The 17,357-nt window shown below is 43.3% G+C and overlaps 1 protein-coding gene across 1 annotated transcript in view; it reads right to left on the bottom strand.

The window, feature by feature from the left end:
* Positions 1–17,357, bottom strand: part of LOC120052732 (myosin-binding protein C, cardiac-type-like) — a 40,577-nt gene that overhangs the window by 14,867 nt on the left and 8,353 nt on the right. Inside the window, exons 3-21 of the mRNA XM_038999816.1 lie at positions 16,628–16,850; positions 16,245–16,322; positions 15,917–16,065; positions 15,594–15,711; positions 15,359–15,407; positions 13,335–13,394; positions 13,215–13,217; positions 12,058–12,087; positions 11,610–11,779; positions 9,619–9,751; positions 9,394–9,396; positions 8,919–9,043; positions 7,509–7,614; positions 5,980–6,146; positions 2,254–2,419; positions 2,053–2,159; positions 1,930–1,959; positions 1,665–1,804; positions 52–211 (exon numbers count right to left, since the gene is read on the bottom strand). Coding sequence (XP_038855744.1) covers positions 52–211; positions 1,665–1,804; positions 1,930–1,959; positions 2,053–2,159; positions 2,254–2,419; positions 5,980–6,146; positions 7,509–7,614; positions 8,919–9,043; positions 9,394–9,396; positions 9,619–9,751; positions 11,610–11,779; positions 12,058–12,087; positions 13,215–13,217; positions 13,335–13,394; positions 15,359–15,407; positions 15,594–15,711; positions 15,917–16,065; positions 16,245–16,322; positions 16,628–16,850 — 2,017 coding nt within the window. The remainder of the gene's footprint in view (positions 1–51; positions 212–1,664; positions 1,805–1,929; positions 1,960–2,052; positions 2,160–2,253; positions 2,420–5,979; positions 6,147–7,508; positions 7,615–8,918; positions 9,044–9,393; positions 9,397–9,618; positions 9,752–11,609; positions 11,780–12,057; positions 12,088–13,214; positions 13,218–13,334; positions 13,395–15,358; positions 15,408–15,593; positions 15,712–15,916; positions 16,066–16,244; positions 16,323–16,627; positions 16,851–17,357) is intronic.

Here is a 17,357-nt window from a genome sequence, read left to right as displayed (position 1 = left end):
GAATGAAAAATTTATCAACAAAAATCCTTGTGGACAGTGGTTGTATCTTACCAACAACTTTGACGTTAATGTCAGCTTTGTCCTCCCCAGCAGGGTTCCGCACAATCACAGAGTAGAGGCCCTCGTCCTGTTTATCCGCTCCCTCAATAGTGAAGATACAGTGTCCCTTGGTGCTCTCCACGTGGAGCCTTCCATCTCCCTCTGTCATCACCTGACTCATCAGGACAGCAGTTCATTAGTGGAGTCATTCTCATTCAGCTGAACTTAAGGGATCAATTCCAATTCGTAATGCAACCGTTTATATCATCTGATCTGGGGTGTATTCATTAGCGCACACCGTTGCAAACAAGAGTTTCTTAATGGACAAATTCAGGTAGGTCCTTCCTTGTTTCGGCTTGCTTGCTTCCGGTCTGTTGTAGTGAACACACCCTTGATGATACTGTTTATTGTCAAAGCCAAAAAAGGATGAAATACACTTTCCAAGACACATTGGCTGGAAAGGATTTACCTGGTCATGCTTTTTGGCATGAAAACCAACCACACTGGGAGGTTTACTCATAGACTCAGCTGAAATGGCCATGCAAAAGCAGTTATAATACTTACTGTTCTGCCCTGGTGTCACCCCTTCGATGTCTTTCATTTCAGCAGAAGATTTTGAACATGCTCTTACCTGATCGTCATGGAAGTATGAAACTGCATGCATTGTTTAATTAGCATTGAATGCTGTGTTAAGTTATCAGGCAACACGTTGCCACCCAGGCCTCTATTGGCACAGACAAAATAAAATCCTTGATGTTTTGAAATGAACAGTGTGTGAGAGCATGAGGAATAAAAAGTAACAGGGATGCCAGAAGAGAAAGGACAGCATGAGACTGACACAAATATACAGGGGAAAGAGATGCATTTTTTGGAACCCAGGTGTTATGGAGAGAAGTAGTAACAGAGATTGAAAAGAGACATGCACAGGCCTCAGCGTTGGTGTTTAGGGCCACACTCACATCCCCATCCTTGATGCTCCATGTTTCTGCCGCCACCTCAGAGCCAGCCTACATGAGCAAAGCAAAGCAGTAAGGGTGCTGAAGAGGAGGCCAGAGGGTATTCCCCTCTTGTCTTCCCCTTCTCCACAACTAACCTCCCATTCCCAGCAATCAACCAGTCACCTACTGGAATTTAGGTCATGTGATCGCCTGCAGACCTCCTACCTGTTGGGATGGGTGAGGAAGGGACCCTCTCACCATGAAAGTGGGACAATTAGCTAAGACATAAATTAAAAAGTTTGACAATTGAGAACATGGGAAACCACATAGTTGAAAGTGGAAAACAAGGTAAACACCATAGTTGATAGTGAAAAAAACATGGATAGAAACATTAATAATTAAGCTAGTCTACAGTACGTGGCCACTGGTAGTGGAAGAGTTAATTGTATGAGTGAACATACAAACTATCAGACAGCTTATGACGTACTAATGGGGCAGACAAAACAACATGGTTCAGTCTTCTCACAGCAAGCCTTACCTAGAAGATGTTGGAACTGAGGTAGTCTCTCCTAAACATCCACTGGCCAGAGGCCAGCGTTCACACAAGATTTGGTTCTGGCCTACCAATATTGGAATAGAGCCTATGTGCTAGCCTGCGTGGCTAATAAGGAAAACCAGCAACTTTACCTTTTCTCCCTTTGTCCAGACCACTGTAGGCGCTGGGTCTCCAGTGATGGGCACGTCCAGTCGCAGCTTGTTCCCAGCCACCACCATTATGGTGGAGTCGGCCGTGTGACCCATGCAGTCAAGGTGGATCTTTGGAGGATCTTCAGGAATAAAGAATGATGGACATGCAACATATGTAAATGTATTCTTAATCCAGCAATCCAAGATATATAATATTTTAAATTGAATAAGAGGCTGCGAGGATGAAGAATCAACCATGGTATACCTTGGCGAGGCACATAATCGATCTTGACCTCTGAAAAGCAGACAAACACGCAATGAATTCATAAAATGAAAAGGATCATTATGAAATGCAGGGGCACATGCCATGGTGTAATTGTAAAAGTACCCAGGAAGTTGAGTTTGGCTGAGAGGTTGAATGCGTATCCCTCTGGAACAAAGGTGTAGTCACCCTGGTCCTCAGGTTTGACATCATCAATAGTGAGCTTGTGGATCCTTCAGTGAGACATAATTTTCACAAATTTTTGTCCAACTACTCAACAAACATTCTGACCCTAACCCATTACAACAGTATGGATACCATTCTCACCTGCCAATGTGTGTAATATGGGTCCTGGCATCGGCCTTCACTTCCACTCCATTCTTGTACCAGATACCCTTCACAGTCTCATCTGAGACCTCACACTTAAACACAGCCTCGTCCTTTGCCTTCACCGTGAGGTCAGCAATGTTTTGGTACACCTCCAGTTCCTTCTCTAAATGGTCAGAGGTCAGAGGTCAGATATGATTCACAATGTATGTAGTATATGAAGTATTTCAGAGTATGGGGTGTGTTCATTATGATCCTAGTTTTTTCTGGGGGACTTTTACTTGGGGATCCTAAGTGACATGGATATACTGTGTAACTTGTACATGACAACACCAGATGCATAGAGGATAGGGCATCTGATCCACACAGGAAACAGATACTTTTAGACATCAATGGAGGCTGCAAGCTCAAAGTCTATCAACATAAGAGAGAGTATGAGACAGTTAAGGGTAGTGGACAGGTAGTGTCCGCAATGATCAATGTAAACTACTCCACTCCTAGTGAAGGTTACGGCAGAATGAAGTTAGCTGACAGGAGCAATGAGAAGCTGCTACCGAGAGCATAATGGGATTGGCAGCTGGTAATTCTTGGCAATGGCTAAATTTGATTAGAGGCCCAGATAATCTATAGTTGTGAGCTGGGCCAGATATCATCTTTAAATTCAACTACGAGCAACAACCGCTGAGCAGCACACAATAAAATTATACACACAAGATACTTGTGTATTCAGGGGTTTGTGCTTAGTCCCCACCTGTACTCCCTGTTCACCCACGACTGCGTGGCCACACACGACTCCAACACCATCATTAAGTTTGCCGATGACACAACAGTAGTAGGCCTGATCACCAATGACGAACCAGCCTACAGAGAAGAGACCTGGCAGTGCGGTGGCAGGACAACAACCTCTCCCTCAACGTGAGCAAAACAAAGGAGCTGATTGTGAACTATAGGAAAAGAAGGGCCAAGCACTCCCCCATTCACATCGACAGGGTTGTAGTGGAGCAGATCGAGAGCTTCAAGTTCCTTGGTGTCCACATCACTAAGAAACTATCATGCTCCAGATACACCAAGACAGTTGTGAAGAGGGCACGATAATGCCTATTTCCCCTCAGGAGACTGCAAAGAATTTGCATGGGTCCTCAGATCCTCAAAGAATTCTACAGCTGCACCATCAAGAGCATCCTGACTGGTTGCATCACTGTTTGGTATGGCAACTGCTCGGTAAGGCGATACAGAGGGTAGTGTGTAGGGCCCAGCTTCCTGCCATCCAGGACCTCTATACCAGGCGGTGTCAGAGGAAGGCCCTAAAAATTGCAAAAAACTACAGCCACTCAAGTCACAGACTGTTCTCTCTGCTTCCGCACGGCAAACGATACCCGAGCACCAAGTCTAGGACCAAAAGGCTCCTTAACAGCTTTTACCCTCAAGCCATAAGACTGCTCAAAAGTTAATAAAATGGCCACCTGGACTATTTACATTGACCCCCTTATTTTATTCTTATTTATTTTTTTGCACTGACTCTCTTGCACAGGTTTGATGTACACTTACTGGACTCTAACCACACACCCGCACATACTACACTGACACTGCAATACACACACGGACACACACACAAAACACACACACACCCATTCATATTGACGCCACACACATATATACATTAATATTCCATCACACTCCTCACATACACTGCTGCTACTCTCTGTTTATTATCTATGCGTAGTCACTTTACCCTTACCTACATGTACTGTATATATTACCTCAATTACGTGACTAACCCGTACTCCTGCACATTTACTCAGTACATGTACCACTTGTATATAGCCTCATTATTGTTATTTTATCCTTTAGTCCATTTAGCAGAAAAATTCTTACTTACTTACTTTTTTTAAAACTCTGCATTGTTGGTTAAGGGCTCATAAGTAAGCGTTTCATGATAAGATTGTATTTGTATTTGGCCCATGTGAAAAATAAAATGTGATTTGATTTTGATTTGGTTTGATAACTGTATATATACAAACATACATGTCTGTTTATATACAGTACCAGTCAAAAGTTTGGACACACCTACACATTCAAGGGTTTTTCTTTATTGTTACTATTTTCTACATTGTAGAATAATAGTGAAGAAATCAAAACTATGAAATAACACATATAGAATTATGTAGTAGCCAAAAAAGGCTATTTGACCAAGAAGGAGAGTGATGGAGTGCTGCATCAGATGACCTGGCCTCCACAATCACCTGACCTCAACCCAATTGAGATGGTTTGGGATGAGTTGGACCACAGAGTGAAGGAAAAGCAGCCAACAAGTGCTCAGCATATGTGGGAACTCCTTCAAGACTGTTGGAAAAGCATTCCAGGTGAAGTGTGGTAAGGCAAAGGGTGGCTACTTTGAAGAATCTCAAATATAAAATATATTTCCATATGATTCCATATGTGTTATTTCATAGTTTTGATGTCTTCACTATTATTCTACAATTGTAAAAATAAAGAAAAATCCATGAATGAGTAGGTGTGTCCAAACTTTTGAATTGGTACTGTACATCTACATCCAAAATGTTCAAAAGAAATTACAGGTCTAACTTAAAGACAGCAAAACCAATGTCTTCTACTGCAGCTCTTGACATCAATGACTGGGCACTTACGGTCATGTTAGGATTGTAAAACGGTGATAAACTGATGTTTAGTTACGAGATGGTGGAGAATGGGTGTTTTTAGATGTCATAATGACACGGCTAAGGTTCTGTCAAAGTTGAAAATGCTGAAGTGACATTGTTAATTGATGGTTGTTTTTCAATCAAAATTAATGTGGTTATTTAATTTTTGTCCTACGTTCGTTTAGATTTTCTCCTACGTTCGTTTCCATTGAATGGTCATCATCCAACGTCTCTACCACGTCGCCTGTGGTTTGATTCTCTATACTCGCTGGAATAGGACAACATTTTTAGTTTGCTGTGTTCCCTGAATACCTTTTTGGAATATCCCTATAAATATACACCTATTGGCACAAATTAGATATACAGAACAAATTAAACATGCAGTACAACAGGACAGGACAGAATAGAGAGAGCGAGAAGAAAGAGAGAAGAAAGAGAGAAGAAAGAGAGAAGAAAGAGAGAAGAAAGAGAGAAGAAAGAGAGAAGAAAGAGAGAAAGAGAGAAAGAGAGAGAGAGAGAGAGAGAGAGAGAGAGACAGACAGACAGACAGACAGACAGACAGACAGACAGACAGACAGACAGACAGACAGACAGACAGACAGACAGACAGACAGACAGACAGACAGACAGACAGACAGACAGACAAAGATAGACAATTGAGGGTCACCTGCGCCAGCCTGTACCCTTCAGATAAAATAAATGTGCCATGTCTTCTAACTTTAGCTGGCATTTGGACAGACTTGTGTCTGTGCTGTAACCTTGACATAGTAACATGGTTGATGGCGTGGGCAGCCATGTTTCAAGGTTAGGCAGAACAGGGGCTTGCTTGGAGTGACAGGAACACAAGAGTAGGCTGTGTCTCGGGGGAAGGGTGAGGAAGAAGATTCACAATATTTTTTGTATCTTCAGCCCAGTACTCTAGTTCAAAGATTACTTTGTCTGTCTTTAAACTGGACATGCTTTATGGACTGCAGGTGGTTGGACCCCAGGATACTAGCTATCATATTCAACATTGTTGAACAGAGATGTATTTCATTCTGTTCTGTTGTCTGACGTGAGCACTTACCCGACACCATGAGTTCAGCCATAGATTCACCGCCATTGGTTTTGACTGTGTAGTGGCCACAGTCCTCCTTAGTTGCCTCATTAATGATGAGGACGTGCTTGCGGCCATCTTTCTTGAAGCGGTACTTGAAGGACTCATCCCTTGTCAGCTCCACACCATCTTTCTCCCTGCATAGACAGAGCACCACATGAGCACCAGCAGTATCAAATTCTCCATTATTGTCTGATTAATTGAATCTACATTTCTACAGAACAGTCAGAGGTGTCACTATAACAGCTTTGATTTGAGGTTATGTTAGACAGTATCTAGTGAATGTGTTACAGAGTTGTCGATGTAAGACAGTCAGCCATTTTGCATTACAAATGTTCTCAACATGTCGCTTTTCTGAATGGTCATCACTTTACCACAACTATTTCATTTTCACCAATGAAGGCACTGTTGCACAGGTATTAACAGTGGTATCATGGAAATCTGATACTGTATGTTTGTCCAAAGAAACAAACTGGCAGATAGATATTTATTTCTGTGCCCATGATTAGGCCCAATTCCAGGAACATCACCCTGTTGTATTTTAGATGGGTGACCATAATTCACAATTACTTTCTTGTTCCGCTAAAGGACAGGGGAGGTGCTAACAGCCCTGTGTGACCTTTCATGTGGCTGATAATTTACTGCATGTTATGATATCCAGCCTAGCCCTGTGGTAGATATACTGTGACTGAGACACTGTGGCAGAGACACTGTAGCAGATACACTGTGACTGAGACACTGTGGCAGAGACACCGTGGCAGAGACACCGTGGCAGAGACACCGTGGCAGAGACACCGTGGCAGAGACACCGTGGCAGAGACACCGTGGCTGAGACACCGTGGCAGAGACACCGTGGCAGAGACACCGTGGCAGAGACACCGTGGCTGAGACACCGTGGCAGAGACACCGTAGCAGATATACTGTGACTGAGACACTGTGGCAGAGACACCGTGGCAGAGACACCGTGGCAGAGACACCGTGGCTGAGACACTGTGGCAGAGACACTGTGGCAGGCAGGTCAGCATCTATCTGTCAATCAGGGAAGTCACAGCCTCGGGGTGACTAACACGTTAAAGCTATGTGCGACACAAATGCCATCAACTGGACATGTGAGGAATGTGTACCATGCAGCACAGACTCAAAAACTACATCTGTTTCAATCCTTACAACCAGAGTAATGTATCCTCAAACCAAGATCTGATATGTGGATTACTTCTAACAAGGGAAACACAAAATATAGCTATTTCCTACTGTACCACTATGTCACCATATTAGTTATTACAGCCATCTGTTGTGTCTGTCTGAGTTGTTGTGAAGTGACGTAATGTGAACAGTATGCCAGACCATGCTTTTGATGTCCTGGGTCAGGGACTTGGCACTTTGTAAATCTTAAGACCCTGTCTGGAATGGCACCCATTGTTGACCTCCTCACTCACACCTTCTATGGTATGGAAGTTATGGTGTTTGAGTTTGATTTGTGGGTTGAGGGAACGTCTTACCATTTGACAGTAGCCCCTTCTTCTGACACCTCACACTCTAACTCCACCCGCTCACCCTTCATGACCATCTGGTCCTCCAGATTACTTGTAATAGTGACAGGAGGCTCTGCAGACACACAGAGAAAGAAACAATAACAACCACCATTATACCACCAGGCACCTTAGCAAATAATCATATTTCCCTTGTTGTGAGTTTCCCTCAGTGGTGGGCCGTCAGGGCCTGCAAGGCCTTCTCTGCTGGCCTAAACATCATCAGAATATAATTTTTTTAAAAATATATTTTCCCACAAATATGTATTAAATTATTCCCCAGAGTAAGAGTTATACTCTTCATTTCATAGCTTTCCTCTTGGTTGCACTGCTTCCAGCCCCAGGTTGAGATTTTGAGGGCTGGTCTTTATGTTAGATCTTTTATCCAATCATATTCAGCCATCATGTGTTGCCAGGGGTCTAAAATCTGCCCTCAGGCCTTCAGAATCAACAGTGCGGGCGCTTGTAGCTTATAGTGAATGGAAATGAAAATTTAGTGTCAACCAATCAGCTTTAGAGTTGGCTATTGTACGCCTTCTGGCTGGCTCCAGTGTTACACAGGAGCCAGCTAGCAGGCGTAGTGCGTGCACGTCTTTTGATTGGATTACCAATATTGAGAGGCAGGTCCTATGGAGATCTAGGAAACTGAATTTGATAAACGAATTAATTCGCGTACTACTAAGCTGTTTTTTCAACCCACAATGGCGGAAGGAGGAGAAGATATCGATTTGGTCGAGGATATAATTATAACGCCATTCTCAAGACGAACTTTTCAAGAAAAGTTAGACATTGTAAGGAGAGGTCGCCCGACGCCACAAAGCCTGTCACAGGCGGGAAAGTGCTTCGTTCGCTCGCCACTTTCAAAGTTTCAACTACGAGCGCTGTCAATGGCTCACAGGCTCCTAACAAGCAATGGTGCTTTTGAAAACTTTTGGGGACACCGGAGTGGATCGACAGCTCAAAGAACAAACGCGCAGGGCAACGGAGCTGCACAATGAAAAGGTGAAGGGAAATATTGAAAAGACTCATTGATTGTGTCATGTTTTTGGGTAAACACTGTTTACCCAAAAATGTCAATTTGTCAATTTCAAGGTGACGCAACGCCTGGTTATACTGCGTTTCTGTCTAAATGTATAGTTTCTAGAGCCATGGCATCATAATGAGGTGGATTAATTCGGGTGGGACTGTGTAGTACATCACTGAAGGCCCAGGCCCCAGGCCCACAGCACGCCACTGGTTTCCCTTGTTATGTCATGATGCTATCTTAAACATCACGCAGGCACAAATATAATGTCAGTGTGAAATGCATTCAAACTGGTGTACAAATGAAACATTAATGTTGGACCGTTGATTGTTCACTTTCAGTTGTCTCACATGTACCTTTGACAAAGAGCTCTGTGGTGCACTTCTCATCTCCGACCACACAAGTGTATGTGGCATCGTCTGACAGTGAGCAGTGGTTGATGGTGAGGTATCGCTTGTTGCCAACACTCTCAAAGATGTACCTGGTAGATGGACAAGATCCTTCATTATCCACTCATTTATTCACTCAATTGTCCCTTCTTTTTGACAGACATAGACAACATTCAAACCACAATAACCTTCTGTGTAACACTGTATTCTGTTGATGATACATTGTATAGATGGTTGGTAAATTGGTTGATAGCATAACAGTTTTACATCAGTCATCATCATGTTTTCAGATTAGACAGCAGTGTGGAGACCCCAAAAAGCTTCCATATTTACAATGGTTGACAAAGTCGTATTCCTGTGTAGCTTATTTCAGCCCTTTGCTACTGTTGGTACCTAGCAAAACAATCTCAGATGTGCTGCTTGACATGATGGAAGTACTTACTTGCTGTTCATGAAAGGTCAGCAAGGTCAGCACAGTCCATCCATGTGTTGTGGGGGGAAGGAAGAGAAACGTTAGCATGGCATATACAGCAATCTGAGAGATAGATAATTGTATTGTTGAGTTGCTGAATAAGCATGTGTTGTACACACATTTGTAAGAGATGGTACATCAGTAATTAATTCTAATTGAATGCAAGCTCAGAAAACCCTTTCCACTGATGGCTACCTTCCAGTTGATTGAATCTCTTGCCCATTCTTCAACCATTTTACATCTACGTCTTCATTGGCCACATCAATGCATAGTTTCATTTTATGCCCTTTTTCTACCTGGTAGGCAGGGTCCAGCTTCTTTAGGAAAACTGGAGTTTGGAGACACATGACACATGACACATGACACATGACACACATGACACATGACACACAGACACAGACACATTGTCCGGTCCTCTGGCAGTCTCTATGGGGGTACCACAGGGTTAAATTCTCGGGCCGACTCTTTTCTCTGTATATATCAATGATGTTGCTCTTGCTGCGGGCGATTCCCTGATCCACCTCTACGCAGACGACACCATTCAGTATACCTCTGGCCCTTCCTTGGACACTGTGCTATCTAACCTCCAAACGAGCTTCAATGCCATACAACACTCCTTCCGTGGCCTCCAACTGCTCTTAAACGCTAGTAAAACCAAATGCATGCTTTTCAACCGTTCGCTGCCTGCACCCGCCCGCCCGACTAGCATCACCACCTTGGACGGTTCCGACCTAGAATATGTGGACAGCTATAAATACCTAGGTGTCTGGCTAGACTGTAAACTCTTCTTCCAGACTCATATTAAACATCTCCAATCCAAAATCAAATCAAGAATCGGCTTTCTATTTCGCAACAAAGCCTCCTTCACTCACGTCACCAAACTTACCCTCGTAAAACTGACTATCCTACCGATCCTCGACTTCGGCGATGTCATCTACAAAATAGCTTCCAATACTCTACTCAGCAAACTAGATGCAGTTTATCATAGTGCCATCCGTTTTGTTACTAAAACACCTTATACCACCCACCACTGCGACCTGTATGCTCTAGTCGGCTGGCCCTCGCTACATATTCGTCGCCAGACCCACTGACTCCAGGTCATCTATAAGTCCATGCTAGGTAAAGCTCCGCCTTATCTCAGTTCACTGGTCACGATAACAACACCCACCCGTAGTACGCGCTCCAGCAGGTATATCTCACTGATCATCCCAAAAGCCAACACCTCATTTGGCCGCCTTTCCTTCCAGTTCTCTGCTGCCTGTGACTGGAACGAATTGCAAAAATCGCTGAAGTTGGAGACTTTTATTTCCCTCACCAACTTTAAACATCTGCTATCTGAGCAGCTAACCGATCGCTGCAGCTGTACATAGTCCATCTGTAAACAGCCCACCCAATTTACTTACCTCATCCCCTTACTGTTTTTATTTATTTACTTTTCTGCTCTTTTGCACACCAGTATCTCTACTTGCACATGATCATCTGATGATTTATCACTCAAGTGTTAATCTGCTAAATTGTAATTATTCGCTCCTATGGCCTATTTATTGCCTACCTCCTCATGCCTTTTGCACACAATGTATATAGACTCATTTTTTCCCCCTACTGTATTATTGACTTGTTTATTGTTTACTCCATGTGTAACCCTGTGTTGTTGTCTGTGTCACACTGCTTTGCTTTATCTTGGCCAGGTCGCAGTTGTAAATGAGAACTTGTTCTCAACTAGCCTACCTGGTTAAATAAAGGTGAAATAAAAAAAAATACAAAAATGGAGAGCAATTACTTTTCCTATAGTTAACAATACTTATCTGCAGAGCACAGGAGGTTGGTGGCGATTTAATTGGGGAGGACGGGCTTGTGGTAATGGCTGGAGCGGAGTAAGTGGAATGGTATCAACTACATCAAACACATAGCTTCCATGCTTGATGCCATTCAATTCACTCCGTTCTGGCCATTATTATGGGCCGTCCTCCCCTCAGCAGCCTCCTGTGCTGCAGAGGTAACATTTAGCTGTAAATACAGATATAGTAGCTAGCTTCTACAATGGAGGCTTCCATGGAGGGATGACTGAAGGGATGAGTACCTAAATGGGTATTTGCGGTGTCCATTTTAGGTCGGGTTCAGTCTCAGGATGCATAATGTATTAGCTGAAGGATAAGTGTTGGTTTCACAAAGATAGAGATACCAACCTTCACTCTTCTTTTCCTCCTTCTTCATCTTCTTCAGCCTCTTCAACATCCCACGCAGGTCTGTGATGCCATACTGGAAGGCAATCTTCTCATACTCACTGGCTGGAGCCTTCTGGAGGATTTCCCATACATCCTCATCAGGCTCACTTTTGACCTGGGACTTAGAGGCACTGGCACAGAAAGATGACACAAGGGGACAAGGTAAGCCACTGTCTGAAGCCACACTTAGCATTATCATTAGGCTACATTACTGACCATGCACAGTAACAGTTAGGTCTACTCATGCTCAATAGGCCTACTTATACATTTTCTTCATTATAATTTTTTTTCAATTTTCCATTACAATTTTATAAGTCAAATTTGCATTCAGGTTTCACTCAAAACTCATTGCAGTCTTCACATAACAATCAGATAGCATATTATTACATCGACAACAATTGTTTCTTACCGATGACCTGGTGAACCTTTAAAACAACTGCTGTACTCATTCCGAAGCAGAACCCAAGCGACATGCATGACAAGACAAACCAAACAGATTAATACACACATCAAATATACATTGCAGTACCCAAAATCGAATTATAGCACCCTAGAACCCACCCATGAAGACCGCAAACAAGCGCAACAACTACAACAAATATCATTTCTGCTGCAATGGTCTGCAGACATGCAGAAAAGTGCCATAGCTATTGTAAAATATTGAAAATAAATTCTGATTAATCTGAATTATACAGAACATCAAATCAGAATAATTTTTACTGCATTATGAATTTTGAAAAAAACATTCACATAAACAAGAGATCCTAAAACAATGTGTTTGCCAGTATAGGTCAATACATGACATCAAGGTAAATGCCAGGGCATGAAATCCACTAGACTAGGAGATGGGTTTGACATTAAGGGATTGAGTGAGATGGAACAATGTCTGTGTGTGATGGGGGCTAAAATAAACCATTAAATAAATAAATAAACCATTAAAACAGGTGGAGTCGTGACTGGATATGGAAGGTAGGTCTTGAGAGTCAGTGATGACTCATTGTGATGATGCAGTGACACTCACAGGGAAGAAACAGGTGTAGACCACAAAGTGTTGTGAAAGCTTCTATTGCATTCAGATGTGTGCTAAATCTCCTGCACTCTCAGAAAAAAATGTGCTATCTAGAACCTAAAAGGGTCCTTTGGCTGTCCCCATAAGAGAACCCATTTAAGAACCCTATTTGGTTCCAGGGAGAACCCTTTTGGGTTCCATGTATAACCCTTTCCACAGAGGGTTCTACATGGAATCCAAAAGGGTTTTACCTGGACCCAAAAAGGGTTCTCCTATGGGGACAGCCAAAGAACCGTTTTGGAACCTTTTTTTCTAATAGTGTACTGCTCTATGTGTTCTAGCTTGTTTGGTAGAAGTGACAGAGTCTTCTGCAGGGCATGAGGGGTGTGAGTGTGCTAGGCAGAAGTAGTCTGGGACCAGTATGAGATCAGCAGGAGGACTCAAGATGCATTGTGAGTAGGCAGCAAGACTGACCTGAATTCAGGTTAGTGATAAAGTAGCTGGGAAATCATGTCCATAAATCCAATCTGTTGGGTAAACTAGTAGTAGTCACTTACTCTCTGTATAGTGAAATCCAGTGAAGAAACGGAGGGGGTGACAAAGAGAGATGGACACAATGAGATAACATGCCCAAGAGAAACAAGCTTACTGATTTGGAAAATAATGATGTTACTCACCTTTTCTTCAACAAGGCACTGAAGTCCAACTCTCCTGCTTCCTCGCTTCCATCCATACTGCTGTAGAAATATCAGCGCCAATAACACAATGTCAGTACCCTATCAAAGCAATGTATTCTTACAGTGTAGTTATCATCATCACCATAAGAGATGAGCAGCACCCTTGAAAACAACAGTAAACATGTTGTCCCCCACGAATGATGTTCAGTTAATTACTATAGCTCCTGCCTTGGACGAATCAGTGTAATTTTGTAAATGCCGGATCTCTGTGGCAAGATGTATCATTCACCCACGTTTTTTAAAAATCAGGCCAGTACTGTCTGAGATATCGCGTGTGACTAACGTACGAAGGAACGGACAGAGACAAATCCACAGTCCCCTCCCCGATTTCATAATGGGGGACAATGATAGACAGTAGCAGAAAGGGTCTTGACATTTTTTCAAGGTGGAACACAGGGAGCTGGTAGATATTTTAAGGGGTAAGAAACAAAGAGAACTTTGGTACGCACTGTAAATAAAGTATAATATAGATGGATAGAGACAGACAGGCTGTCTTTTCTGGCATGCTTACCCTGTACTAGTGTAACCATGAGAAGCAACAATCTTCCAAACAAAAACAAACCACTCAAAGTGAATGCCAGCACCTGGTCAAAATCCCCATGGAATCTGTATTCCACACTGATCAATGTGATGAGGGATCTCAGGGAGAGGACAGCAGTTTTATATGCGGCTGGAAGTGTTTATCTTTTCCCTCTGATCTCTGAAGCGATCAGGATTAAACAAGGGCCTGGTGGTTTATGTGGTAGAATTACAACACACGGCGGTGACTTCCTCCAGTGATATCTCTCATCCGACAGCCCTGGAGAACCAGTGCCACAGAAAAGCCTGTGTGTCTTAACACATCCTGGCACTTTCAATACCATCAAACCAGGGGCAAGACCAAAACTCACTACATCGGCTCAATGTTTGTGCAGCTGGCTCCGCTGTTTTGATAAAGACCCAGAGGTAGATCAGAGAGAGAGTTTGAGTGACATATAAAGTTGGTGTGCTGTTAAGCTGCTTGTTAACCCAGCCTATTGTACTCTCTCACCTCCAAACCAGAAGCTGGTTCTGTCAAAGTCGACACAATGACAGTGTTCAAACTGTCAAGCTAAAGGATGACCCAGTGGATTTAACATCTAAGGTGGTCTCTTTAAAAGATGAGTTAGGTCAAACCCTGTCTCTTTCACACCAAGGCTGTCTTCTCAAATTCCAGCGAGGAAGTTACATATTCCCAGAAACTGGCTCTGTTTGGCCAAAAAGGAAAGCAGAAAAAAAGAGGGACTGAAAACCTTTCCCTGAAGTCTTTTTGGTAATCAGAGGCTCCAGTGTTTGGATATGAACCCCCAATGTTGCAGCAAACACCCCTCCCGCCACTACCTTCCTGATGCTCCACTTCTCTTCTTAGCAGCTCCACTTCTGACAAGTTGGCATTGCCAGATAGTTATTTCTCTCACATATCCAAAGGACTGTATAGATACTATTACACCCCATTTACTTATTGTGTATTGGCACATACTGTATACAAAAAAAGAGAAGCATTTAAATAACCGTCCAACAATATGCACAGACTGCTAGTTTGGGGCTGTCGAAAAATGCTTTTGTTAATACCATTGTACAAAGTTAATTTGTGTTGTTTTGTTGATACAGCTTGCTAAATAACAACTTGATATACTTTTAACTTTCGCACACGCACACACACACACCAGTAGAGTCTGCTGAGGGGAGGATGTCTCATAATAATGGCTGGAACAGAGAGAATGGAATGGCATCAAACCATGTGTTTGATGTATTTGATACCATTCCATTTATTCCACTCCAGCCATTACCTTGAGCCCGTTCTCCCCAATTAAGGTGCCACCAACCTCTTGTGACACACACACACACACACACACACACACACACACACACACACACACACACACACACACACACACACACACACACACACACACACACAGAAAGAAATAAATGTTTGAGCTTACGTGCGCCTGAAAGCTGCCCTGATGTCAAACCCCTCCACAGCCCGGGCCTCTGAAACATGATAGAATAATCACTTATCTCTTCTCTATCATTGATTTTTATACCACAGGTACTATAAAAAAATAACTGATATTTACTGTATGCTTTAGCAAGGAAAGGCACTAAGGAGAAAATAAGAACAATTGTAATTTCTGTTAATCTGCCCCTAGGGATTGTACTGTGTGTGAGGGCACCCACCATGCACAGTTATGTCAAAGTTGCAGCTGTCGAACTTGTCCCGGGATGACACCTCACACCTGTAAGCTCCAGCGAAGCTGGGCTTGGCTGCAATGATCTGCATCTCAAAGGTGTAGACCTGAAATCAAAGGCCAAAAAATTCCTGGTAATAATAATGTCAGCCAAAACCATAAAACCTCTGAAGTCTTTTGCAAGGTGATCTCTAGGACTTTCCTGAACAACTTTTAACAGCTCATTGCAGTGTCCAACCTATCATGATGTTCAGAACTGTACATTGGTGACAACAGTATGTAACATGCCCATGGATGGGAAAAAAGTCTAACCTTAGAGTTACGATCATAAAGCTCCTTGAGCTGCAGGTTCTTTCCAGACTTGCTAGCCAGGTCCATCCACTTCCCCTTAAACCACTTGATGGTGGGCTTCTTCAGCAGTGAAGCAGCATTCACTTTAGCCACAAAATGTATGTTCTCACCTGGACACAACAGTAGGGAAACATGCCTTGACATGGCCATAACATCTTTATGAATGGCTTGCATGAATGGTTATGATCTCTGGGGTACTGTTCCCTAATGTTACCATGTCTGGTGTCTAACTAAGTCGCTCTGGAGGAGAGAGTCTGCTAAATGACTAAAATGTAATGGTGTCACTCACCCACAGTGACCTCCCCACTCTGGGGTTTCTCTGTAAACAGGCCAGTGAGGTCTGTCTTCGTGTCAGGGGCTTGACTTTCTGGGAAAGGAACAGGAAAATGTTAAACAGAACAGAGCTAGGGAGAAGCTGGGAGAAAGTAAACTACCGAGGATTGTTAAACCATCTGTTTTTTTGTGTTTTTTTTCTTCACAGAAGCTCTGTAGAAGGTTGTGAGGCTAATACAAAGCTAAATTGTGATACTGGCAAGCGCAGTGCACAAGTTTTTCAGTGAAGTATATTACAATGTATCCGTTTCCATGCATTGTGACCCTACAACATCACCACAAGCGTGTATCCAGTAGCTCAAAGGATCGGTGGAAACAATCTGTAAACATTGGTCTAACCATCAAATCCTGGAGTGTCATGTGCCTGTATATTGGCACCTGGCTGAGGTGCTGCTGGTGTAGTGTCCGCTGCTGCAGGGGTCTCTGCTGGGGTTGGGGCCTTCACTGGAGCTTCAGTGTATGTAGCAGCTGGATCTGAAGCTGCTGGGTCCCCTGCTCCACCCTGGGCTTCCTCTGGTAACAAAGAGTTAACAATGAGAGACTCATAGAACTGAATGTTTCTCTAGTTAGTAGACTAAGTGTACCTTGGACTGTAGGCCATATACACTGAGTCTACAAAACGTTAGGAACACCTTCCTAATATTGAGTTGCACACCCCCCCAGGCCCATGTTGACTCCAATGCTTCCCACAGTTGTGACAAGTTGGCTGAATGTTCTTTGGTGGTGGACCAAAGAAAAACTCAAATAATACTTTAATTCCCTTTTGACCAACATTTTAATTGCATAGACAATCCGGGGAAATCCACAATATCAAAAGTGTCACACAAGCAGGAAGATGGCATGCTTGGGGGGGGGGCGTTCATGCAGGAACTAATGAGATGATTGAGGAGGGGGATCATGCAGGAACCAATGGGATGCTCGAGGGGGGGCATCATGCAGGAACTAATGAGATGATTGAGGAGGGGGATCATGCAGGAACCAATGGGATGCTCGAGGGGGGGCATCATGCAGGAACTAATGAGATGATTGAGGAGGGGGATCATGCAGGAACCAATGGGATGCTCGAGGG

This window comes from Salvelinus namaycush, chromosome 1 (genome assembly GCF_016432855.1).
Source record: "Salvelinus namaycush isolate Seneca chromosome 1, SaNama_1.0, whole genome shotgun sequence".
Classification (NCBI taxonomy): domain Eukaryota; kingdom Metazoa; phylum Chordata; class Actinopteri; order Salmoniformes; family Salmonidae; genus Salvelinus; species Salvelinus namaycush.
Note: the sequence above shows the minus strand (reverse complement) of the source record. Positions and strands in the feature narration are given on the sequence as shown.